This window comes from Peromyscus maniculatus, chromosome 10 (genome assembly GCF_049852395.1).
Source record: "Peromyscus maniculatus bairdii isolate BWxNUB_F1_BW_parent chromosome 10, HU_Pman_BW_mat_3.1, whole genome shotgun sequence".
In the NCBI taxonomy this organism is placed as follows: Eukaryota; Metazoa; Chordata; class Mammalia; order Rodentia; family Cricetidae; genus Peromyscus; species Peromyscus maniculatus.
Window position 1 is genome coordinate 7,217,731 of NC_134861.1, and position 25,966 is coordinate 7,243,696.

General features: G+C 50.1%; 1 protein-coding gene across 1 annotated transcript; it reads right to left on the reverse strand.

Annotated features, from left to right (window-relative positions):
- Nucleotides 1-4,360: 4,360 nt before the first annotated feature.
- On the reverse strand, nt 4,361-21,812 carry Tcn2 (transcobalamin 2). Its single transcript, XM_006972931.4, has 10 exons — nt 21,605-21,812; nt 21,089-21,220; nt 16,539-16,731; nt 15,331-15,500; nt 14,025-14,186; nt 12,783-12,955; nt 12,474-12,660; nt 10,863-11,034; nt 6,947-7,062; nt 4,361-4,864 (listed from the first exon to the last, which is right to left on the reverse strand). The coding sequence occupies exons 2-10, from the start codon at nt 21,150-21,152 to the stop codon at nt 4,803-4,805; spliced, it is 1,299 nt and encodes a 432-aa protein (XP_006972993.1). The 5' UTR covers nt 21,153-21,220; nt 21,605-21,812; the 3' UTR covers nt 4,361-4,802.
- Between the last annotated feature and the right edge of the window lie 4,154 nt (nt 21,813-25,966).

Here is a 25,966-nt window from a genome sequence, read left to right on the forward strand (position 1 = left end):
CTACCGAAGCAGCGCTCCACCCGGAAAGTTGGGCTCAGCCCGGGCCCCGCCCCACGAGGCCCCGCCCCGGGGCCTGGAGGACGCCTAGCTCCTCCCACAGCCTTTGCGCCTCCTAGCTCGGCTTGCGCAGCTGCGAGCAGAGTCCCTTAGTGGGGAGTGTCGGCTGTACCCGCCACAAGCGGGAATCTGGGCGTCTCCAGCACCAAGAGCCTCCCTTAAAGACCGGTATCCAGCGCTGGAAACCCTGGGGTATCCTGCAGAGCTGTCCCAAAGCTGTCGTCAAGACGCAGGGCGTTGAAGAGGAACCACCTGATCCTAGACCACAATTGTCTCCTGAGACCTTGGAATTCAGCGGAGCTGGACCACGTGGTCCCTAAAGACGGCCTCATCTTGTTCCCCCTCCATTCCCCACCAAGTCTTTTCTCCCCTGCCAGGCCAGGGCGGCGCCCCCTCTGGGCCAGCAGAAGGGGAAATGAATCACCAGGGCTAACCACAGCTGTGAGAAGCAGGGTACCGAGGGCAGGCATCCATCCCGGGCTAGCCGACCCCCGTGCTGCTCCCTGGGTACTCCGAGGTGACTCACAGTTAGACTTCCTGGGGCCCACACCACAGAGTCCTGGGCCAAGAGGCAGAGCAGTTGCCACCAAGACCTTGCTCCTGGATGTTTCTCGGGTTTCCCATCCGAAAAATAGATGGTCTCTGAATTCAGGATAGGGTAAGCAGCTCACCCCAGAGGCCGATTCCAAGTCCAGCTTGTTCCAGGTGATCAAGAATCAAGGCCCATCCTGGAACCTAGCTTCTTTCCAGTCATTGGATTTCTGGGGAAGCTCCCGCTCACCTGGACAGGCACCGCCTGGTTCGGTCATCTGACAAGTCCTGGATGACAACCTGCCTAGAAAAACAAGATCGCAAAGCGGGACTGTGTCGCTTGGCCAGCAGCACCCTCTGCTGGTCATAACCCCGCATGGCAGTACGTGTTCCAAATCCCTTCACAACCATCCAAGGTGAAAATAAGCCAGTCCCACGGGAGACCTGAATCAGACCTCTGTCCCGGATGAACCAGGAATCTACATTGTCACACTTGTCTCTGATGAGTCTGATGCCCGTGGGAGCTGTAGATCGCTGCTGAGGAGCCCAAGTTGAAGGAGGACAGGGATTGTAGATATGGGACTTCCAGGCAAAGGGCCAAAATCTGGGGCGTTTAGTTTCTCCAAGAAGAGTCATGGGAGGGAAACTGAATCACACACTCACTCACACTCACACACACACACACACACACACACACACACTCACTCACACACTTTTTTTTTTATGAGAAGGAATCTGGGCTTCCTGTGAGCTATATTCCTCTGGGATTTTTTAATTCATTATCCGCTAAGCTTCTTTCAATTAAAAAGTACTACTTCCAAGCCGGGCGGTGGTGGCGCACGCCTTTAATCCCAGCACTCTGGAGGCAGAGGCAAAAAAAAGTACTACTTCCAGCCGGGTGGCGATGGCTAATACCTTTAACCCCAGCACTGGGAGGCAGAGCCAGGCTGATTTCTGTGAGTTCGAGGCCAGCCTGGGCTACCAAGTGAGTTCCAGGAAAGGCGCAAAGCTACACAGAGAAACCCAGTCTCAAAAAACCAGAGAGAGAGAGAGAGAGAGACAGAGAGAGAGAGAGAGACAGAGAGAGAGAGAGAGAGAGAGAGAGAGACAGAGAGAGAGAGAGAGACAGAGACAGAGAGAGAGAGAGAGAGAGAGAGAGAGAGAGAGAGAGAGAGAGAGAGAGAGAGAAACTGAGAGGAGGAATCTAGCAGACTCTAAGCAAGTCGGACTGCCATATTGAGGGAAGGTAAAGAGCCACTTGGCAAAAAATAGATTAAGAAATATGGGTTAGCTGGGCGGTGGTGGTGCACGCCTTTAATCCCAGCACTCCGGAGGCAGAGCCAGATGGATCTCTGTGAGTTCAAGACCAGCCTGGTCTACTGAGTGAGTTCCAGGACAGCTAGGACTGTTACAGAGACCCTGTCTCAAAAAATTAAAAAAAAAAAGAAAAGAAAAAAAAAAAAGAGCTAGTTGGAAACAAGCCTAAGCTAAAAGCCAAGCTTTCATAGTTAATAAGCAGTTTCTGCGTTGCTATTTGATGGTCCCATTGAGAAAGGACTACACCAGTTTATTATTTGTGGTGTGTGCGTGTACAGGAGTCCTGAGATTACAAGCATGTGTCACTGCCCACTTCTGAAGCCCATTTTAACCTGTCTCAAGTGCACAGACAGCGGGACTCTAGGTATTTGCGTGAGGGAGAATAGAGGGCCAGGAAACCCAGAATCAAGGAGCGCATCCCTGGAGGGCTCTTTCACATTCCTTGGGGTCCACTCAAAATCTCCAAGCAGCCTGCACTTCCCACAGCGCCCTCAAATCCGACCCCTGCTGTTTGAGGGTCCTGACAGCTCTTCTGTGAAGCAGGTGGTGCCGAAAACACTTCTGAGGGAGGCTGGAGAGGAAAAAAGAACCCATCCCCAGTGACGGGGCTGCAGATGTTGAGGTATGAGCTTTTTTTTCCTTTGGCTTCAACCCTGACTGGGTCATTTCTATACCAGAGCTCTAGGGTCCTGTATGTGACCTGTGAGGAAACCACAGTCACAAACACACCATGAACCAGAGCACCACCCCACAGTTTTGAATCAGAAGTAGATGGCACACAGGCTAGTCCCTATGACCCGGAAAGGGGGCCTTTTTTTTTTTTTTTTTTTTTGAGTTCATAGTGAGACCCTATTGGTGAAATTATTAAGGCCACTCCACATAGTTAAAAGGAAGATTTATTTAGTGGGTAACTTACAAATGAAGGGAAAGGTAGGTCGCAGGGTCTGGGGAAGGTGTATCGCAATCCAGCGATGTTCTCTGGAGCTCTGATTGGTCCACCTACACCTTCAAGGGTCCAGAAACAGAGCGAGCGCTCGCCCATCCAGCTCTCGGGTCTCCAGACTCCTCCCTTGGCCCCGCCTTGTAGGCATGACAGTTGCCGAAGCCTCAATGGGGGTTGGAACTTCTAGATCCAAGCTGGAATGGCTACCCACTACAAGACCCTGTACAGAATATGACTGTCCTTCTCATCCCTGGCTTCTCTGGGTCCCTGCTGAGTGTGCCAGACTAGACACCTGCTTTAGGATGTAAACTCAGAAAGAGGGACCTGGGAGCTGAAATTGGAAGTGGCAACAATTGTGGTTGGTCACACCCAGAAGAGGAAGAGGTGCAGAGCCCTCAGGTGGAGGTGAGGCAGGCAAGTCCCAACTTCAGGTTTTTGATTGCCCTTGGCTATCTTCAGATTGGTGGGTGGGAATCTTTGGGGCAGATATAGCTTTGTGGGGTTGGGGATTTAGCTCAGAGGTAGAGCACCAGCCTAGCAAGTGCAAGGCCCTGGGTTTGGTCCTCAGCTCCAAGTGTGTGTGTGTGTGTGTGTGTGTGTGTGTGTGTGTGTGTGTGTAGCTTTGTTTTAGTTTTTTTTGTTTTTTGACAGAGTTATAGCCCATGCTGGCCTCAAATCCCTCATGCAGATGAGAGTGACCTTAAGTTCCCAATGCTTCTGCCTCTCAAGCACTCAGATTTCAGGTGTGCTCCCCCAAGCCTGACTTTATATGGTACTAAACTTGGCGCTTTGCGCATGCTCGGCAGGCACCGTAACAAGGGAGCAATGTCCCCAGCCCATCAAATCTCCTTCAGCTCTTGTTTCATGCCGTTCTGGGATGCAGTCCTCTCTGTTGAGGGCCAGGCTTACAGGTGTGCACCGCCAAGGGAGACTTCCTTTTAAACAAGATGCTTTGGTATGACTGTGTCCCCCAAAATCCACATGCTTCAATCTAACCCCAAAGCGATGGTATTAGAAGGTGACTGGGAGGTGATTAGGTCTTCAAAGTCAGGTATGGTGGGGACACACTGGTAATCTCAGGAGGCTGAGTCATGAGGAATGTGAGTTCAAAGCCAGCCTAGGCTACATGCGGAAGGCTTTGTGCAAACTAAAGCAAGTGCTCTACTACTCAGCTACCTCCCAGTCCACAGCAATTATCTTCGGTCCATCAGGAGTCAGCAGCCACATCTGTCTCCGAAGTCATATCTCCTGCCTGACACTGCCTCCTACAGGGTCACTTCCTAGCTGTGACCTTGGGTGAGTCACTTTGACTTTTTTTTTTTAACCACTGGTTCCCTCATCTCTACAGTGAGATGAAAAGGCTGTACAATATTCAGAAAGGTGTATGGCTCTGTTTGTGACAATTCACTGCCTGACACATGGGAACGTACTCGAACATCCTGATAGAGTCCCCAGACATCTCTGCTCCTCACCCCCAGGCAGTGACCATGAGACACCAGAACACTGCAGCCATGCAAGGGAAATCAAGGCTTTAATCGTGTTGGAAGGCCCCGCTGAGGCCTGGCCAGCAGCTGCCTCCTGACCAACTCTGGGAATACCACCCTGACAATAAAGAGCGAGGCTGGGGGGTCAGAACCACAGCCTCTGGGCCGTGGAGGCCTCCTTGCAGGACTCCAGTCCCAGAGCAGTGGTACTCACAACACCCACAGCCAGCAGACTTCTGTGGAGGAGGTCAAGGGCAGCCTGTTCTTTAGATCACGTGAAAGGCCCCTGGGGTCAGGAGGGCCAGACTTAAAGAAGTAGCCTCCTTAGGAGAGGTTTGTTCCTTCCTGCTCCCAGGTAGGCAGTGGCTTAGGATCCTCTTTGCTGAGGTAGCGGAGGTGAACTGGGGTACATTGCTCCAAGTGCACTTGAGGTGGCAGCGGGGGTCCAAGGACATCGGGGGAGCCCAAGGCTACCAGCTAACTAGCCGAAGCTCAATGGTTTCCCCGTCCTGGGGTCTGTAGTCAGCAATGCCTGCAGAAACCAATGGAACAAAGGGGGTTAGCAAGGCAATGTCCCACCCCCAACTACATCATGTGACCACTACCCTGAAGCCACATCTGTAAGATGTAGGGTCCCACCACCAACTGGAGACCCTGATCCAGCCTGGGCAGGATCCCTCAGGCCACAGGCTCATACAGCAGAGAGCGCCCCCAGTGGGCAGACATGGGACTAACAAGCTCATACAGCAGAGGGGCGCCCCCAGTGGGCAGACATGGGACTAACAAGCTCATACAGCAGAGGGGCGCCCCCAGTGGGTAGACATGGGACTAACAAGCTCATACAGCAGAGAGCGCCCCCAGTGGGTAGACATGGGACTAACAAGCTCATACAGCAGAGAGCGCCCCCAGTGGGTAGATGTGGGGCTAACAGGCTCATACAGCAGAGAGCGCCCCCAGTGGGTAGACATGGGACTAACAAGCTCATACAGCAGAGAGCGCCCCCAATGGGTAGACATGGGACTAACAGGCTCATACAGCAGAGGGGCGCCCCCAGTGGGTAGACATGGAACTAACAAGCTCATACAGCAGAGGGGCGCCCCCAGTGGGTAGATGTGGGACTAACAGCTGGATAAGAGCATGAAAGAAACTGGGGCAGTCCCTCCTTGGCAAGGGTCACCATCTTCAAAATAGAGTTGTCAGACAGAGCAACTGTCTTGGTGTGGTCCAGGGAGTGTCATTAATGCATATCCCAGAAGTGACCTTTCAGTCTAGCAGATACCTGGCTTCAAGTCCCATCTCTGTCACTCACTAGCATAGTGAACACCACATTTTCACTGGAGAAAAATGGGAGGATAGTAAAATCAGCATCCAGGCTGGGTGTGGCTAAGTGGAAGGCCTGAGGCCCAAGTTCATTCCTAGTGCCAGGAAATTAACAACTTAGAAATAATATCAATAAACCTGGAGGAATTAGAAGGATCCCTTGAGAACCCAGGTGTCCAGAGACAGTTCCATTTGCTGACTCATTTTTATTTGGTAAGGACCAGGCTAGCCTCAAACTCACAGCAATCTTCCTGCACCACCAAGGGAGATTTTCTTTAAACAAGATACTTTGGTATGACTGTCTGTGTCCCCCAAAATTCATGTGCTGAAATCTAACCCCAAAGTGATGGTTTTAAAAGGTGACTGGTTGGTGATTAGGTCAAGAAGTGGAGCCTTCAAAGCCAGGTATGGTGAGAACACACTGTTAATCCAAGGAGCCCCAGACATGAAGATTGTGAGTTCAAGACCAGCTTAGGCTACATGCTAAAAAATTAACTTAAAAAAAAGAAAGAAAAACATGTAAATGTGTCATTAGTGATTTACATTGGGATTTTACATCTTTGAGTGATAATATCTGAGATATAGTGGGCTAAAATATATTATGTAATATTAGTTTTACCAACTAGAAAAAAATTTACACATATATCTGACATTTTATATCAGTTGGATAATATGATTCCATTTTTAAATGAAAATAAGCATTGTACATATTTCTTGTAGATATAAGAAAATCTATCAAAAGTTAAAAGACTTGAACTGGAGCGATGTCTCTGTGGTTAAGAGCATTGCTTGCTCTTCCAGAGGACCTGAGTTCAGTTCCCGGCACCCACATCAGGCAGCTCACAACCACCAAGGATCCAACCCTGCACTCATGTGCACCAAGGATCCAACCCTGCACTCATGTGCACCAAGGATCCAACCCTGCACTCATGTGCACCAACCCAAACCACACACATACACACTCACACATGCACACATATATACATAATCAAAATTAAACTTTAAAAAAATCTCTTTTAAAATATAGGATTTAATTTCTAGGTACTGAAATATAGACTTTTATTCTTTCTTGTTTCTTGGACTCTCCAAACTACTTCCATAAAAATTCTAAGAATTCAATGAAATATTTTGGATTCAACTTTGAGCATGAGTTGCCCCCTTTGGATGGGTTTCTGAAGCTGTGGCCCAGGAGGGCTGAGGGGAAAGGCTGGGCTGGGTGGCTGCAGCCTCACTTCACTGTGGTCAGGACTGGGCTAGGAGGTATCCAGGGCAGCTAGCAGGCCACCAGACTTACCTTGCAGCAGGGGGGTGTCAGGGTCTCGGAGGAGCTGCCAGAATTCTCGATCCCCAACTTCTTTTCCCAGTACAGATGTCAGGTAGGGGCCTGACGAGGAGGGTTGTGTCCCATACCTAGAAAACAGAGAAGTAAAGAGAGGAACTAGTGCTGTCCCCAAGGAAGAAAACGGGGTCTCACCCACACCAGCAGAAGCCTGCCTCCCCTCGGGGCCACCGTTCTCCTTCTGTGCTGGTTAGTTTGAATCAACTCGAAACAAGGGAGAGAGACACCTGGCCAGAGGAAGCTGAGAGATTGCTTCCATCAGATTGGCCAGTGGCTTCCATCAGATTGGCCAGTGGGCGTGTCTTTGGGGCATTGTCTTGATTGATGATTGACACTAGGTGTCACCCCCACAACACACCCACACATCCCCTACCCAAGTGCAGGTGATTCTGGGTTCCTGTCTCTAAGTTCCTGCCTTGAGTTCCTGCCTTGGCTTTCTCAATGATGGTCTATAGTCTATAAGTTATATAAACCCTCTCCGCCTCCAAATTGCTTTTGACTATGGGGTTTTTCACAGCAATGGAAAGCTAACCAGGACAGCTTCCTAGGCCATCTCACTGCAGGTCATGGCTCTCCCCTCTGCTCCTTCTCTACAGCTCCGCCAATGCTGCCCACCCAGGCGTTAGCCTCCATCATCCCTCAGCAGTTACTCTTGACCCTTGGTGTGTGGGTGTGGGTGTTTGCGGCTGATGGAGTTGAGAAGCAACCAGAGTGTGAAGCCGGAGCTCAGAGATGTGAGGACAGAGGCAGGAGCATAGCTGCAAGCTTGACACCTGTCTGAGCTACACCGAGAGCTCCAGGCCAGCCGGACTACAGAGTGAGACTGTCTCAAACAAAGGCAAAATTAGTGAGTGAAGCACTAGATCTAGGAAAGAGCCTGGGAAGCTGCGGCAGCCTGAGCAGACTCAATGAAGTCAGTGAGCAAGCCCAATGGAGTCAATGAGTGGACTCAATGGAATCAATGAGTGGACTCAATGGAGTCAATGAGCAGGCCCAATGGAGTCAATGAGTGGACTCAATGGAATCAATGAGTGGACTCAGTGGAGTCAGTGAGCAAGCCCAATGGAGTCAATGAGTGGACTCAATGGAATCAATGAGTGGACTCAGTGGAGTCAATGAGCAGGCCCAATGGAGTCAATGAGTGGACTCAATGGGATCAATGAGTGGACTCAATGGAATCAATGAGTGGACTTAATGGAGTCAATAAGTGGACTCAATGGAATCAATGAGCAGGCCCAATGGAGGCTCAAATACAAGGAAAGCTGAAGTCACCAGTCTGGCAATGCAGACGTGTACCTACAGGTTGGATGCTATTGATTTTAATACTTTCCTTTTTTAATTTTTATTTTTTTTGAGACATGGTCTGGTTATATAACAAAGGATGGCCTCAAATGCATGATCTTCCTGCCTCCATTCCCTGAATGTCAAGATTACAGACATATGCTATCACATCTGGTAGATTTGTTTTGTTTTTTATATATGATTTTTTCCCCTTTTAATTTGCAGAGTTGCTTAGGATTTATAACTGTCTAGAGATATTTTAATCCCAGCACCCAGAAGGCAGAAGCAGGAGGATCTTTGTGAGTTCAAGTCTAGATAGTAAGTATAAGCCTAGCCAGGAGTACATAATGAGATCCTGTCTAAGAGAGAGAGAGAGAGAGAGAGAGAGAGAGAGAGAGAGAGAAAGGGAGGGGAGAAAGGGCTTTATACTGAATAAACAAGTCAGTGCCTCTAAGTGACCTTATGGAAGTGACTTAGGACAGGCATGGTGCTATAGCAGGGTTGAAAGTTCAAGGCCAGCCTGGGAACTTATTGAGACACATGATAATTAGTCTTGATTGTCACCTTAAATGGGATTTAAAGTCACCATGAAACAGATTTCTAGGTATGTTTGTGGGAGATTTTCTAGATTAGATTCACTGAAGGAAAACTCCCTCCCATTGCATGGACTAGGTCCCGCACTGAGCAGAAAGGAGAGCAGACTGAGAACAGCGGCCTTCACTGTGCTTTCTGGACTGTGACCTGGAGTGGTCAGCTGCCTCCTGCCGCCACACCTTCCCACCATCAAGAACCATTTCCCCCAGAACCCCGAGTGCAAACCGGCCCTTCCCTTCTCAATTTGCTCTGTAAGGTCTTTTGTCATAGCGATAAGATTGTGACTAGCCAGACCTTGTTTCCAAATGAAAAGCAAAACTATGGTGGTTCAGTGGTAGAGCTTTTGTTTTGCAGGTTGAAGGCTCTAGATTCAATCCTCCCTGGGGATGTGGGAGGGATATGCCACTCAGCCTGGGAAGGGGGGCCATTTTGGTCCCTTAAAGACAGTAGCATTGTCAGGCACATGCCTTTAATCCCAGAATTCAGGGATTAAAGAGGCAGGTAGATCTCTGAGTTTGAGGCCAGCCTGGTATACAGAGTGAGTTCCAAGACAATCAGGGCTACACAGAGAAACCCTGTCTTGAAAAACCAACCAACCAACCAACCAACCAACCAACCAACCAAATAAATAAATAAATGGCGGTGGTATTTATACAGCTCTGGTCTGAGAGTTCCTGGTCCAAATGACCAAACAGTCCTCACCGTCAGCCCTCCCGGAACTCTTGCTGGGACCAGAAAGTAGGGATTCCTGCCAGGCGGTGATGGTGCACGCCTTTAATCCCAGCACTCGGGAGGCAGAGCCAGACGGATCTCTATGCGAGGCCAGCCTGGGCTACAAAGCGAGATCCAGGACAGGTACCAAAACTACACAGAGAAACCCTGTCTTGAAAAAAAAAAAGAAAGAAAGAAAGAAAGAAAGAAAGAAAGAAAGAAAGAAAGAAAGAAAGAAAGAGAAAGTAGGGATTCCTCAAGATGAGGCAAGAATCCAGGAGAGAGAGCAGGCTGGCAGAACTCAATTTCTCTGAGCCAGAGTTCCCCTGGTGAGTCATGTCCACCTCCAGGTATGGCCAGGGTCCAGGAAGGAGCAGCAATTAAGATATGCTCATTCCCAGGCTCATCAAATCTCAAGGGACAAAAGCATGTTGCCTATCTCCTCAGGGTTATTAATGGCAAGAGTTCATCTAGGTAATTTGATACTTTTAATCTTCCTGGAGTACTCACTGCATGCCAGGCATTAGACCTACACAAAGCATGTCCACCAATGACTGTGGCCTCCTCACGCTGGCCCTGTGAGGAGAGGGGCTGTCTCATGCCCTCACTGAATAACTGTCCAGGCTCACTAGCTGGGGCGGGGGTGGGGGTGGAAGAACTGGAATTCCCAGCCTGGGTCTCGGTTTCTAGAGCCAGCTCTCTTGATGACAGTGGTGGTCCATAGCTCCCACCACAGGCTAAACACCACAGGTCCAAAACACAGACCAGAATGGAGTGCAAAAGGCAGAAGCAGGTTAAAAATGGTGGCACACGCCTTTAATCCCAGTGCTCGGGAGGCAGAGAGAGGCAGGTGATCTCTGTGAGTTCGAGGTCAGCCTGGTCTACAGAGTGAGTTCCAGGACAGCCAAGTCTCCAGAGAAACCTTGTCTCAAACAATAAACAAAACAAAAAGAATAATAAATCATTTTGGGGGCTGGAGAGATGACTCAGCAGTTAAGAGCACTGACTGCTCTTCCAGAGGTCCTGAGTTCAATTCCCCACAAGTAGCTCACAACCATCTGTAATGAGATCTGGCGCCCTCTTCTGGCCTGCAGGCATACATGCAGACAGAATACTGTATACAAAATAAATCTTAAAAAAAAAAAAAAAAAAAAAAAAGGTAGAAGCAGAAATTAAGCCAGAATGTCTCCCAAGAAACGTGTCTGCTCCCCATCCTTCCCATGATACCATTTCAATCATGGAGGCCTGAGGGGGGTGAAGGCCAGGAATGGAATGGGAGTCTCACGTGAATCCTCCTGTGCTTTGAGCCATCTTCAGGACATCTTCCAAGGAGGACCCAGCAAGGATTAAAATTGTTTGTTTGTATGGTGGCAGGACACTGGAGACCTTCAGCGTGACACTGATGACCTCTGGCATGTGGGCTGGTGAAGGGCCCTCCGCGGCTGGTTCCAACATGGCTACGCCAGGGAGAAAGGGAAAGTGGCCGTCGTGAGGATGGGGAGCCTGGACATGAGTTCTTTCTTCCCCCACCGTAGCTCAGTCAATGCCATGAACACCTGCCCAGTTGAAACCTGGCTCTTATCCCAGCCCCCTTGGCCCTCAGCCTCCACAGCCTCCCACAGACCAAGTCTGAGGCCCTTGCTGGTGTCTCTGCTTCTTGCCTCCCCATCCACCTGCTACACTGCACCTCAGAGGACGCTACATTTGTTCACGTCACTTCCTGGTTATCTCTCATGGGCTCGTCTTCTTTCTACGCATTTATCTCCTACTCCTGCTCACTCTCCCAGACCCACGCTTTTCCAAGATGATGCCCCCCACTCGGCATTTTTGGTTTGTGCATTTGCTTTTGCTTTCCCCGATGATGTGCCCTCCCCTCCCACTTCTCTGGCAAATCCCACTCACTGCTTCAGGTTCTTCACCAAAATGGTGCGTGCCCAAAGGATTCAGTGCTGGGAATTAAGGCTCCTTAGGTATCAAAATTAACCAAACATGTCTCTCTCTACTCATTCAGTCACGCATCTGTGATGATCCATCAAGTAGTCAACCTGACTGGATCTAGAATCAACTAAAATGCAAGTCTCTGGGTATTCCTCGGACAGAGTTTTCCTGATTAGATTATTGGTAACAGGGAAGACCTCTGTAAATGTGGGCAGCACCTTCTGCTGGCAGCCCAGATGAGGGATCCAAAGGGAGTAGCTTTCTGGTTGCTTCCTCTCTCTCCTACTGTCAAGTTCATCTGTCCTATACTACAGCATTCCTTTGCTGATACTAGAACCCGCTTCTTCAGACTTCCAATGCAGATGGAAGACCAGCAGCTCTCCAGAATCCTTCGGGCCTTCGGCACCATGCTGGAGCTGCTGAGACATCCAGCCTCATGGACTGAGACACTCTGGGATTCTCATCCTCCACTGTTGGACTAGCTAGACCATAACCATATGGTGTATGTCTTTTTTTTTTTTTTTTTGGTTTTTCAAGACAGGGTTTCTCTGTGTAGCTTTGCGCCTTTCCTGGAACTCCCTTGGTAGCCCAGGCTGGCCTCGAACTCACAGAGATCCGCCTGCCTCTGCCTCCCGAGCGCTGGGATTAAAGGCGTGCACCACCACCGCCCGGCTGGTGTATGTCAATTTAAGAAATCATTCTATAAATTCTGCTCCTTTAGAGAATCTTGGCTAATACACTTCTCCATCCCTTCCCTCAAACATTTCCATGGTGGGTATCACACAGTGGGTACCACTTGGAGTACTTATTTACTGTCTCCACACCATGAGCATCAGAAGACTGGCCTCATTTTAGCGGCCGTGTCCTATGCAGACCCATACACTCATGTTGGCTCAGCAAAGCATCACTGGGACCCACAGAGAGCAGATTCCTCAGGAGACAGAAAGGGCTCAGCTACCTCTGGGCGCCTGGCAGTCTGGAAAGATAAGATCCAGGTAGGTCTTGTGGTTCAGGACCGGTAGCAGCTGGGAAATCATCAGAGGATTCTGGAAGGCCCCACCCTGTATGCTGGTCTGCAGAGAGGCCCTTGCCTTGAGGCATGCTGTGCCCAGTCCTACCCCAGACGCAGGGGAGGCCATCAGAAACTGTGGGGAAGAGAAGGAGGATGTAGGTCAACCCCTGGGGAGGAGCCAGGTCTTCCAGCCGCTCACCAGCCCTCCCTCCATTGACTTGCTGAGTGGTCATGGCTCCAAGGTCTCTTTCCTACCTGCAGTGCCAGTGGGGTGCTGTAGACATTCCCAAAATTGCCCTCAGGGGTCTGGGCCTTCAGGATCTTCTCTCGAATTGTCTCAATGGCCATGGTGATTCGTGGTCTCAGATCAGGGTTGAAAATGAACCGATCCAAACAGATGAAGGCCAAGCCGGCCATGGCTTCTGTGTCTAGGGAGATAAGGCCTAGGATGAACTGGATAGCTTGATGGGACCAGGCTAGGAAGGTTTTGGGGTTCAGGATCACCTTGGGTACCAATTAGGACTCCCCAATCCAAACACTGAACATATTGAGCCCCAGGACACCTCTCGGGCCTAGACAAACTGATTTGGTTGGTCACTGAGTGTCCTGAGAGCAGATGGACAGATTGAAGAAGAGAGTCCTAAGAGGATGGATCCTACAGTACCTGCTCCCAAGCCAGGATGCACATTGGGATCGCAGAGGGAGCTTTATTTTATTGATTAATTAATTTCTATTGTTTTTGTCGTGTTGGGTATTGGATTTAGGGTCCTGGGCATGCCTGGTGCTGGGTCACTGGGCTACATCTCCTGCCCCTCAGAGAATTTGGCGCTAACAGCTGCCTTATCTACCTTCAGGCAGTCTGATTCAATTGATAGGAGGGGCAGCCAGGGCCTGGGAATGTTTAAGTTCTCCTCCTCGCTAGGGTAAGGTGTCCACTGTGTTTCTCCACGAGCCTTTGAGACAGTTCAGTCCTGCTGCTGACAGAGGCCCTGGTGCCCTTTTCTCTCTGGGCAATCATCTACCCAACACCCCCCCCCCCATCTTACCCTCCTCCTAAAAGCGGTCCTACTCAGTCACTCATGGAAGCCCAGGCCTAGCAGAGACCTTGAATCATGATGATGTACCATGGATGTGGTAGTCCAAGGTCACACAACAAGGAACCAGATCAGAATCCAGGTATCAGGCTCCCCGGGTTGTATGGTGCCAAGAGCAGCCAGTGTGTGCTAAGACCTCTGTTTGTAATGCACGCTTTATTGAGCTGCTGCTGGGAGGTCATTTTTATAGGAAAAGCCTGAATGACAGGATGGGGATGACCTGCAGTGAGCATGTGATGGAACTGGGGTCAGGATCCAAGGCCAGTTCCAAAGCTGGCTCTCAGCCTCTACCGTTTCACTTCTAAGGCATCTGATGAGGTGCTTTCCAAGGAAGGGTGAGCACAGCAGTGGGTCATAGAGGCCTTCCCTGGGGTTGGCGGGAGGCTAGGCTAGGTCCACTCACCCACAGAGAGGTGGCCCTGGCGGATGTGGTGGTCGTGTTCAATAGCATACAGGAGCTTGCCCACCACGCTGTCATGGACCCGCTTCTGGTGGACACACAGTGCCAGGATGCTGAGGCTGTACTGGTAATAGCTGGTATGGGGGTGACCTTCATGATTGTGCCCTGAGATTAGGAAGGCAAGGAGTAAAGAGACATGTCAGGCTTGAGGGCTTCCCTTTTAGCCTCTTCCCAGCAAGAAGCCCCGTGGCTCATGGGACCCCATGGTCTGTATGCTCCAACACATTCCGTGGAGACCATGGCATCTGACACTCCTTCAGTGTCCAGCTCAGTGTAGGCCAGGTTCTGGGCTTGGAGGTCAGGGGAGAAGGTGACAGGCCAACACATGCTCACGAGACAGCACAGCTGTAACAGAAATGTGGCCCAAGGTCCCTGGAGCCACCTAACGGAAGTCTTCAAACAGCTGGGAGATTGAGACAGGACTCTTCACAGAAGTAACTCTGGAGTGGATGGAAGTGAGCACAGAGAGCTAGGGAGGATCTAGAAGGGGGATGGAGGAGTACACGTGAATATCCAAACTTGTGAGGAAATATCGTTGTGGTGGGAGGACACAGAGCAGAAACCAAACCAATGCCTAGAAAGTGTGAGAGGCAAGCCACCAGGCTGGGACTAGGGGCTGTGAATGGAAGAACGGGGGGCCTCTGCCGGGCTTAAGCTGCATGAAGAACAGGTTTATATTGAGAAGCCTTGCTTCAGCTCTTGGAATTAGGTCCGAGTCAGGAGGCCGGAAAGTTGACGGAGAGGCTGAGGGGTAAGTGGAAAGGAGGCTGGACAGGTGTCCCAGAGGTGGACAACAGGTCAGTCTTGGTGACTGAGCATCCTAGCAGATTGTTTCTGGGGGTCGGGCATGGCAACTAGATCCAGCCTGAGCCTCTAGGTCAGTGGTTCTCAACCTGTGGGTTACAACCCCTTTGTGGCTTGGATGATCTTTTCACAGTGGTTGCCTAAGACCATTGGAAAATACAGATATTTACATTAAGATTCATAACTAGCAAAATTTCATGGTTGGGGGTCACCACAACATGAGGAACTGTATTAAAGGGTGGCATTAGGAAGGGTGAGAACCACTGCTCTAGGTGGACTTGATGTGGACAGAGGGGAAGTGAGAAGAGGCCCGGGAGAAAACCCAAAGCTCTGACTCTCAAGAACATCATCTGCTGAGAACAATTATGAACCTGAGGCCTACCCCAAAACTACAAACAACAAAACCATCTGATGAGCCCTCCCAGAGTTCCCTAGTCCTCCTTACCAATGGCCTTCTTCTCATCCTCCAAGAACCACTTGAGCTTTGAGACCAGCCTGTCACCCTTCCGGCTCCCAATGAACTCGCAGTTGGCCCTAAGAGCAAGCAGGTAGAGGGCCAGGTGGCCTTCGGAAGGCTTGGTCTGGCAATCACTGTTGTCATCGCTGAAGGCAGACCTAGGACAAGGCAAGCCAGTAACACCTTTATGAGAAAATGCTCCCTTGGTAAGCCTGGCTTGGGACCACCTCCACTAAGGTCACAAAGTAGAATTATCAGTCAGCTGTGCTGGTATGGGACGCATGCCACAGATACTTAAAAGAAGAAAGGTTAAATTCAAGAATGAACCATAAGGGCACCGACACCCAGATCACCCGGTTTGACCCCCCCAGTTTGGCCATGCTATCTCCCCTTTATTTCCTCTCCCTTCCCTCATCTACTTCTTGAGAAGAAATGAAATCAGGAAGTATTTCATGCCCCCCCAACACTTTTTTTTTTTCAGACAGAATCTCTCTACATAGCCCTGGTTGTTCAAGAACTCATTCTGTAGACCAGAATGGCTACTTTGGTTCAAAGGCTGGCTTTGAACTCACAGAGATCTGCCTGTCTCTGCATCTCAAATGCTGGGATTAAATGCATGAACCACTATGCCTGGTGATTCATGGCATTTTCTTATTCTTCACTTTTCATTCACACCTCAGAGCAGGCGTCTCTTTAATGGCCACTCTTTGGAGGAGGAGCACAGAAATGTGCTCCTTCTAGGTTCTGCACAAAAGAACATAGTTGTGATAAGCAGTGTCTGCTTTAGCACATAAGTAAACTATAGAGTTAGATGCTGCTTCTTTGTATCAATATACAATCGTATATTTAGTTATGGATTAGTGATGTCTGCCTTAGGTATAGGTAGGGGGCACAGAAAGAGTTAGGTGCTACTTTGGGGCTCATGGATTAATGATGTCTGCCTCAGGCACAAGTCGGAAGCACAGGAAGAATTAGGTGTTGCTTCAGGAGTCAGGGGGATGTAGTTTCAGGACAAAGGACACATGTTAGCATCTCTGGCCTACTACCACTTACCCCTTTACTCTGCAGATGGAGAAAGGTCCAGGGAAGAGAAAATACGCCTAGAGTTTGTCAAAAAGCCACGAAATACCCAAATTAGAACCCAGTCTCCTATCTCTTATGACACGGATCAAGTCATGGGCAAAGAGTATCAATACCCTAGGAGGCACTGCTGATGGTCAAGCTTGAGGCTGTGCAGGTAGAAGTCTTCCTTGGTCCCAGCCTGCAGGCTGGAAAGGCGCAGGCCCACATAGATGCTGGGGTTCAATTGCTCTGAGGAGATCCGGTCCATCCAAGGTAAGAGATGCTGGCCCAGCTTCTCTACCAGCTGGCTGTCCATCTGTGGTATCACTGGGGAAAGAAAATGGTATGAGTGAGGCCTCAGGGCTATGCCATTAGCAAGCAATTATTCTGATCTCCCTACCAGATGAACCTTCTCCAGGAAATAAATGTCCCTATTCCCACACAGGCCACACCTCACCTATGTGGAGAAATGCCCGCTGTGGCAAAAGGCAGCCCCTAAGAGGATGTAGAGTGGGTCAAGGAGAGGCTGACATCAGAAGATGCTGTTGCCGGGCAACCCACCTATCAGTGGTGAGCCCAGGGACCCAGACCCTCACACCAGCTCTGTGCTGTAGATATATTCATCGCTGTTTTGCACAGAAGAGAAAGCAGAAGTTCAAAGTCAAGCTATGTCTTTTTTTTTTTTTTTTTAAAGATTTATTTGTCATGTATACAGTGTTCTGCCTGCATGTACATCTGCAGGCCAGAAGAGGGCACCAGATCTCATTATAGACGGTTGTGAGCCACCATGTGGTTGCTGGGGATTAAACTCAGGACCTCTGGAAGAGCAGCCAATGCTCTTAACCTCTGAGCCATCTCCCCAGCCCCAGGCTATGTCTTATATGATGCTTCAGAGCCAGGCCTAAGTCAGACTGCAGCCCCCTCCCCTGCCCAGATCAAAGCTCCAGCCCTCAGACAGTCAATGTTCTGCATCAAATTTTCACATGCCGTGTTCTACCACCGGATTCCCCCAGTGGCCTGAGGAAATTCCTCCACACAAACCTTGAAAGGCCACTTTTTCTGCCACCCCTATTTAAGTGAAAAGGGTCTCTGACTGGGAGACCAGCCACTAACAATCTGTCACAGCTTAGGATTTACCTGAAGATTCGTAACCAAGACGCTGAAAATACTCTGCAAGCAGAAATCTTAGGGATATGCCCCAATTCTAGCCGATGGCTGCCTGCCTTCCTTGGGAAGGGCCCCAGCTCAGGATAGGGAAGAGTAGATTGTCCTGGAGCCACTGTGGACTTTCTGTCCCACTTACTGACTTTCAGTCACTGCCCACTCCAGCTGTCCAATGGGCTATATCTCAGCATGCCAGGAAGTACCTTCTCCCGGAAGAATACGGAAAAGACCTGTCACAGGGCCCTTTGCCTGCTTTCTTGGGCTTCTTGCCCCAGGGCAAGGGGCCTGTGACCACAGCTCCATCTCTCTAAGTTTGGATCTGACCACCTTAGGCCTGCTTTCCAGAGTCATAGGTGTCTATGGTTTGTAAGTTGGAGTGGGGGCCATTTTTTAGTATTAACTCTAAATGACTGTTTGCTGTGTGAGCCAGGCCAGGGCACGTGGCTGGTTTCTCACACAATGTTCATTCTGACAGTCATGCACAGTGGACATGGTGGCACAGGCCTTTAACCTCAGCACTGGGGAGACCAAGGCCTGGGATGAATCATTGTAGTTGAATATTATTTTAAGGCGTGTTACTTTTGCTTGTGCTGCATTTGTTTACCTCTGCGACGCTGTGTTACTGTGCATGTGTAAAACGCCTGTTGGTTTAATAAAGAACTGGCCAATAGCAAGGCAGGAGAAAGGATAGGCGGGGCTGGCAGGCGGAGAGTATATATAAAAGGAAAAAACTGAGAGGGGGGATCTAAGAGCAGGAGCCAGAGAAGGAGGAGGACTCCAGGGGCCAGCCACCCAGACCCACAGCTATATACACGGCAAGCCAGGGCGTAAGAGTAAGATACAGAAGTTAGAGAACGGGAAAAACCCAGAGGCAAAAGGTAGACAGGATAATTTAAGTTAAGGAAAGCTGGCAAGAAATAAGCCAAGCTAAGGCTGAGCATTCATAATTAAGAATAAGCCTCCATATGTGATTTTTTTTCAGGAGCTGGGTGGTGGGCCCTCCAAAAGAGCAAAAACCTCCAACAACACATCATAGTGAGACCCTGATGGGGACAGTGGATTTACTTTTGGGGATTCTGTCTCTATTTTTCCAGAGTCCTGTCTGTATCTCTGAGGTCCTCTGTCTGGCTCTCTATCTTTCTGACTATCCCTCTAGGACTTTTATATTTTCCTGTTAAGCAGCAACTCATGTATTGCAGGCTGGCCTCAGAGTCAGTATGTTGTTGAGGCTGACCTTGAACTCCTGATCTTCCTGCCTCTCCTTCCCACATGTTGGGGTCACAGGTGCATGCCACCACTCCTGGATTATGCAGTGCTGGAGACTGAACCCAGGGCTTCATTTGTGATAAGCAGGCTCTCTACCGTCTGAGCTACCTCTCAGCTCTGGGACTATGGTCTTCTGCACTTCCCAGAGATTAGTAAAGGAGCCCAGAGACCCCACCCCAGGCTCTCACCTCCATCCTGCGCCAGCTTCTATTAAAGTGATGAGAAAGGGCACTGCCTATAATGGGAAGCTGGTAACCACAATTTACCCTCCTTAGAAGGAAGAAGCCAGGCAGATTCACTTGAGCCAGAAAAAGTGGCCTCAGGCAAGGTTCCTGTGATAGTTAATCTTGGTTGTCAATTAGACTGCATCTGGACTCAACTAAAACCCAAGCTCCTGGGCACTCTTTTAAGGTTTTGTTTTGTTTTGTTTTGTTTTTGAGACAGGGTTTGGCTCTGCCTCCCGAGTGCTAGGATTAAAGGCAGGTGCTACCACCACCTGGCTTAAGGGGTTTTCTTAATGAGATTACCATTCAAAGCAGGAAGACACTAAATCTCGACCAAACTTTCTGATGGCAGATAAGAGATGGAAGGACACTTTGCTTTTTGCCTGCTTGCCTTCCTCACTCTCACTGGCAAGTTCATCTACCCTGTTGCTGTGGTTGGTATTAAATTCACCTTCTTCATGATTCCAACATACACTGAAGACCAGTAAACTCTCCAGGAATCCTCCAGGACTCCAGCACCAGATTAGATCTGCTGAGATAGTCTGTCCTCGTAGACTGGACAGCTACGGGATTCTCAGCCTTTCCATCACGAGACAGCCGTTGTTGTACTACCGTGACCACACCCTGCAAGCCAGTCTAACAATCTCTTTTCAAATACATATTCATCCTCCAGAGGACTCTAACGAACACAGTCCTCCCACTCCCACACTAGGGTGTGCCGTTCACAGGGTTGCCCAGCCCTCTCACCTGAGGACAGACTGACTGGCATTCAGAAGCCCAGGAGCCTTCTTTGTGTAGGCTTTAGTGAACAGTGCTGTCCATTTCATTGCATACAGAGCCTTAAGCTGGAGAAGCAGGTGTGGTGTCCTCATGCTTCACCAGGGAGGAACAGCCTCAGCTCACTTTACAAAAGTCACAGGAAGACCAGGAGTGATGAAGGGACCACACCCCAAGCCCCCAAAGTTCTCATGATGGTGAAGGAAGGGGCTCTTGTGGCTGAGGTGGGCAAGAAAGGAATCTCTGGCTTGCTGACGGAATCCCTGAGGACTGTCTGGACAGTAACCAGGGGCCCAAGGATGAGGAGCTTTAGTGGGACATGGCCAGAGAATCCAGGTGCCTAGAAACAATGCTGGCCTGAAGTCCCAAGAATTGAGTGCAGTAAAGCTGGACCCCTTGAGTAGGCCATTTGGTCCCCTTGATCCTCGACTTCTTCATCTGACAGCTGTATCTCAGGCTTTGCCCAGGGGGACCTGGGAATGCAGGGTACATGGAAGGAAGGGGAGAAATGAGCCACACAGCCCTCTGCTTCCTGCCTGGTCCCAGTGCATGAGTGTGCCTGAACCTATAACCTGAGGGTCACAATCGTGTTTTGAGAGGCTCCTAAAATCCATGAGAGATCTCTTGGGGACTACAGCCCTGAGACAAATAGCCGGAGCAGGCAGGGCCTCCAAGTACCTGCTTCCCTCTGCCTGGAATGCTTGCCCCCTACTCCCTCCTTTCTTGGCTTCTTTTCAGGCTTTAGGTCTCAGCTCTGACCCAGCCTTCAAGTCTTTGGACATCCGTTCCCATCTCTCTCCATGAGTCGATGGGCCCCCGTGGCTGTCTATTGTTGCTTGGGTTGACTTGTTTTGCATGGCTCACAACCCAATCTGGCGTCCCATGCCATTTGCCAACCCCTTCCCTACAACAGAAATTCTAGGTGGGCTGGGGTCAGATCTGTGTACTCTCCATTCTCTCTCCAAATGAAATACTGCCCCCCCCCCGAGGTTTCATGTGTGCTGAGTGAGTAAATGAACAAACTGCTGGGTATTGGGGAGACGCTGGGGGTTGCGGGGCGGCAGGCATCCACTCAGCATGCCCAAGCACTAACATCCAGTTAAGCTAAAACTTCTGTGGGAGACCTGAGAGACAGGTAAGTTCCCCCATCCCCACCCCGAGCTTCTGATTCCCCAAATATATAACAAAGCGATCGGAGAGGCAGCCGTCCTCCTTGAGACTCAGGAAGCAACCGGCTCCAGACAGTTACTCACCACAGAGCTCAGCAAGAGCCCCGAGGACTCCGGACAGGAGCAGCAGCGCCTTCAGGGGCTCCATGGCAGGCACAGGTGGGAGGCTCCTGGGACCGGCCTTGAGGGCTTCTCGGACTGCCACGGCTCACTTGCCTAGAGAGAGACAGCTTCCTGTCACTGATTAATCGTCCCTCCAACGCCCCGAAGCACACTGCTAAGTCAGCGGAGAGAAAAGGGGAAAGGTCTGTTACGGGGCAAGAGGCCGAAGAACATCGGAAGGAAGGGTCCAGCAGCTGTCCTCCGGGTGGGGAACACAAGGAGGGACGGACCGGTAGGACCCTGTGGGACAACTTGAAGCCAACCCTGTCTGTCCCCACAGCTTTAAGAGTCCGGAAGCAACTCAGCGAACCTGTTGTCCCAAGTGTATCCGACCGTGCTTGCCGGGTGTCTCCACCTCTCACCCCCTCTCCCCACGCCCACCCCACCCCCTCTGCACCCCACAGTTCTGCTGCAGACGTTCAGGATTAGGGTACCTACCTGGTGCACTTCACAGAAGTCCCTTCAAGTACTCCCTCCGACTCTCGGGACAAGGAATGGAGCAGGGAGCTGCGGGTGGTCACGTGAGGGAGCTCTCTGGAGTCAGCTGTTTTCTGCCACCAGCCAGCCTGCCAAGGAGGTGGGGTAACTGCTGGACCCGGCCCAGACAAGCAAGTCTCCTCAATCAGCCGGACACAGCTGGGGCTTCCTAAGGGCAACAAAACAAGCTGAAGAATGAGGATGGATCCAGCAAGTCACAAAACTGATGGGAACAGGGCTGCGGGGCTGCTTGCCCCGAACTAGGAAAATTGCTTAATAACATCTACGTTAGAGAGAACAAACGATCCCTTATCTGCCCCGCCCCACCAGAAACTCAAAGTATGGACCTAGCAGTGCTGTGTGATCTTGGTTAGAGTGTTTAACCTCTCTGAGTTTCAAGTTGTTCCCCATATATGTAAGTTGAGAGTATTGAACCAGATTAAACTAACAGCATTTTTCCAGTTCTGCTTGTGAGGATGTTAGGGTCATAAAATGCCCCTAATCACCACCAGATGAGATGTTTGTTACAATTATTTTTAAGGCAAATTGCCAGAGGTCACATTTTCTAGAGAACATATTTTTGTGCCAGACTATTTATCACCAGTCAAGACATCAACAGGGATAAACATGGACCTGTATTAATTAGCAGTACTCCTTAATGTAACGTGTGTTTTGTTGCCACAGGGCTGGGCTGGCCTAGCCTAGGCCATGTTGTCAGAGAAAGTGAAAGAGACCAAGGACCACGTCGTAATGTAGGATTGCTATTTGAAGGGCTACAGCAAGAAAGTGAAAACTTGGACTCACGTGGGGGGGGGGGCACACCCCTAGCCCCAGCCACTCAGGAGACTGAAGTAGGACAGCTTGAGCCCAGGAATTCCCAGCCAGCCTGGGCAACCACGGAGATCCTATTTTTTTAAAAGGAGGAAGAAAAGATGGAAGAGGAGAGGGTGGGGAGCTGAACATGGTTCTTGGTGCACATCTATATACCAGAACTTTAGGAGAACTAAGAGGGAGAGGAAGGGAGGAAGGGAGGAAGGGAGGAAGGGAGGAAGGAAGGAAGGAAGGAAGGAAGGAAGGAAGGAAGGAAGGAAGGAAGGAAGGAAGGAAGGGAGCAGTGATTAGCTGGGAATAAAGAGAAGTCCGCACACACATTCATTTTGCTAGGATAAGATGCTACAGTGCCACCAGGAAACTGTGTTTCTACCAAGGTCGTGCATTCAGGTGTAAAGTGTCCAGACGACCAGTAATCTTTGAGGGTCTACTATTTTTTTAATGGGGATTTCTTTTTCTTCTCCTAACATCACAAGCTCTCAAACTTTTGTTCTTCAAAAACACTTTAGTAAGAACAAAACTCCCCACTCTAGCTTGGGCCGCTAAACACTCTGACCAAGATCAGGAGCCGCAGGGAAGAAATTTCTGGACTTCACATTCTACGCCTACCTTAACTCTGTAGTTTCTAAGAAAACAGACTCTCTGGAATGGCCGTGCTGTCCGGACTTGAAGCCGACCTTCCCACACAGCCCTGTTGCCTTGAGTACCTACCAAAATCTGCTTGGTTGGCCTTTTACTCAACCCCACCGTCCCTCAGGCCCGAGAGGACCTTTGCCTGTGAAGAATCCACAGTTCCTTTGTAGGAGCCTCCCCTACTGCAAAAGGTCAGCAGGTCCTGGGGCTCCTGGGTGAACAGGGTAGAACACAGCCCGCTGTTAGAAATGACCCCAAAGAGGTCAGAAGGCATGAGAAGAATGTATAGAACAAATATGGACCCGTATGGGTCCACAGAGAACATCCATTGTGTAATAAAAACTCACGTGTTATGATCTTTGTTTACATGAGTGACTGAAAAATGAGGACATGGGGTTTGGTTGAGGAGAAGGTATTTATTGTAGCTATGAGGGCGAGCACAGCCAGAGGCATCTGGAAGAGTCCAGACTGAACCAGACCATGAGGCGAGAGAAAGAGGGGGCAGGGAGAGGAGGAGCGGAGCAGAGGATGAAGAGGCTAAGAGCATCAAGAGAACGTGCGGCCGAAATGGCTGGGTCACGTAGGAGAAGAGAGAGGTGACGCTCAGGGCTGAGAGGTTTAGGGTAGAGGGCGGGGCATGGCAGCCAGGGTGACTCTGTAACGGGTACTGATGAGTGGGGAATGAGGGAGCCCACAGGTTAGCATCGACCTTGACCTGCTGATAGGCACCACGGGCATAGGTCAATGGAGGAGCCATGGTGCCCGTTTGCCAGAGATCAGGAGAATAACTCCTTTTAGCACTTCGGAACTTAAGTCCCTGAAGGAATGTCTCAATGCCAGACTTTGGGGAAAGGAATTTCTCGGGACCTAACAACAGAAGAGATCTGAAGGGGAGAAAGAGTGATGGAAATCGGGAGGGAACTATTGGGAGTCGGGGACCAGCAAGGAGCGGGAGGTAAGAGAATAATGGGAGAAGGGATGAATAAGAACAAAAGATAATGGCGTACGTGTGTGAAAATGACAGCGCCAGCCTCAGTGCTCTGTAGCGCTAACTTAAATGTGGGGGCTGTAGCTTAGTAGGTAGGGGGCCTGTCTAGCACACACAAGGCCCTGGGATCAAGCCCCAGCACCTCATAAACTGGGCATGGTGATACATGCTCATAATCCAAGTGCTCCAGAGGCCGAGGTAGAAGCATTGCTGAGAGTTTGAAGCCATCCTGTGCTAGATAGTGAGTTCTAGGTCAGTCTGAGCTATATAGTGAGTTCTAGGTCAGTCTGAGCCATATAGTGAGTTCTAGGTCAGTGTGGGCTATAGTTGTGAAGTTGTGAGACCTTACCGAGAGAGAGAGAGAGAGAGAGAGAGAGAGAGAGAGAGAGAGAGAGAGAGAGAGAGAGAGAGAGAAGAGAAGGGAAGGAAGAAGGAAAAGGAAAAATATATCCTTTTTTCTTTCTTTCTTTCTTTTTTTTTTGGCTATGGTTTGGTTTGGTTTTAGAGACAGGATCTCACTATGTGAGTCAGGCTAACCTCAAACTGGTCATCCTCCTGCCGTCACCCTGTGAGTGTCGGGGTTATAGTGTCGTCATAGCTAGCCTAGGAATGTCCTGGATAAAATGACAACAGGAGCAATTGATGACATCTAAAAGCAAAGTTAGACTGCCTGAAGAATTTAGACTCCAGCTGTGCAAACACATACACACATACACACACACACACACACACATACACACACACACACACACACACACACACACACACACACACACGGCTACAGCTTCCCCGAGCCTGCTTCTTTATAAATTGGGAATGTAGATGTCTTTGTGGTTTACAGCTTTATTTGGAGCTATTTGACAAAATCAGGGCACATTTAAGGTGTCCAACAGGACAGTTTGATAGTCACGAACACTGTGAAAAGCTTCTGGTTATAAAAACATTTAACATGTTTTGGACCACTGTCCACCACCATCCGTATCAGCAGCAGCTCTCCTGAGATGGGGGTCTGCTGACACTCTCTCTCAGAAGGAAGGGGTGGGGGGCCCCGTAGCCCCTCACTGGAGATGGCAGCCTCTTCCTGCACTTCCCTCCCAGGGGCTGTCCCAGTGTCAGGCTGCCTCTGGTCTCAGAGGTGCCCTTGAGGATGTGAGGTTAACTCAAGTCCAGACTCCATCTAGGCAGCTATTGGGAAGTCACCATCCCTGGTGAGAGAGACTTTTCTGGGTCACTCATGCTCTGTAAGTAAGTCCAATGAACTCATGGGTTCACCAAAGTCTGTCACTGGAGCTTTAGAGGAGTGGACATTTGTTCTCATCTCCCTAGAAAAGTTCACACAATATCCATCACCTCCTTAGTCATCAGTGTGTGCGTACGCGCGTGCACGTGTCTGTGTGTGTGTGTGTGTGTGTGTGTGTGTGTGTGTGTGTGTGTGTATGTGTGTGTTGGGCTTCATCACAGCCCTACACCTCCTCTCTTCAAATGGATCTCCTGGCCAGAGCTCTTGGAGGAGGGGCCCTGGGTTCCTGCTGACAAATCCAAGGAGAACTTTCTGTCCCTGGCCTTGACGCTGGTTTGTGTCTCCCCCCAGGAACTCTGAAGGCAGGCACTGCCAAAGCAGACATGGAATCTACCTGACTTGCTTTGACCACATCTCTGGCCAAGGAAAGGGAACAGGCAGGGGATGTGAGAGATGATGACACCTCCAGGTCCCACCTGACTCTGATGTCTTAGTCTCAGATAAGCGGCTGACCTCCGAGTGGACTTAACCCTGCCCCCTTTTCTCTCTGCTGCGGCTTCCTTTATTTCCAGTGCAACCAGAACAGTGCCCAAGGCTGGGATTACAGCTGTGTGATCCGCTACTCCTAGCT

Bases quoted from the DNA above. Each gene is read 5' to 3' on its own strand.
- Tcn2 (XM_006972931.4), bottom strand. From the start codon at position 21,152: ATGGAGCCCCTGAAGGCGCTGCTGCTCCTGTCCGGAGTCCTCGGGGCT. The intron at 12,661-12,782 runs GTAGGAAAGAGA...TCTTCCCCACAG, and splicing joins GCACCCCACTGGCACTGCAG to TTTCTGATGGCCTCCCCTGC. The intron at 7,063-10,862 runs GTGAGACTCCCA...TCTGTTTTCTAG, and splicing joins CAAAGCACAGGAGGATTCAC to GTATGGGACACAACCCTCCT.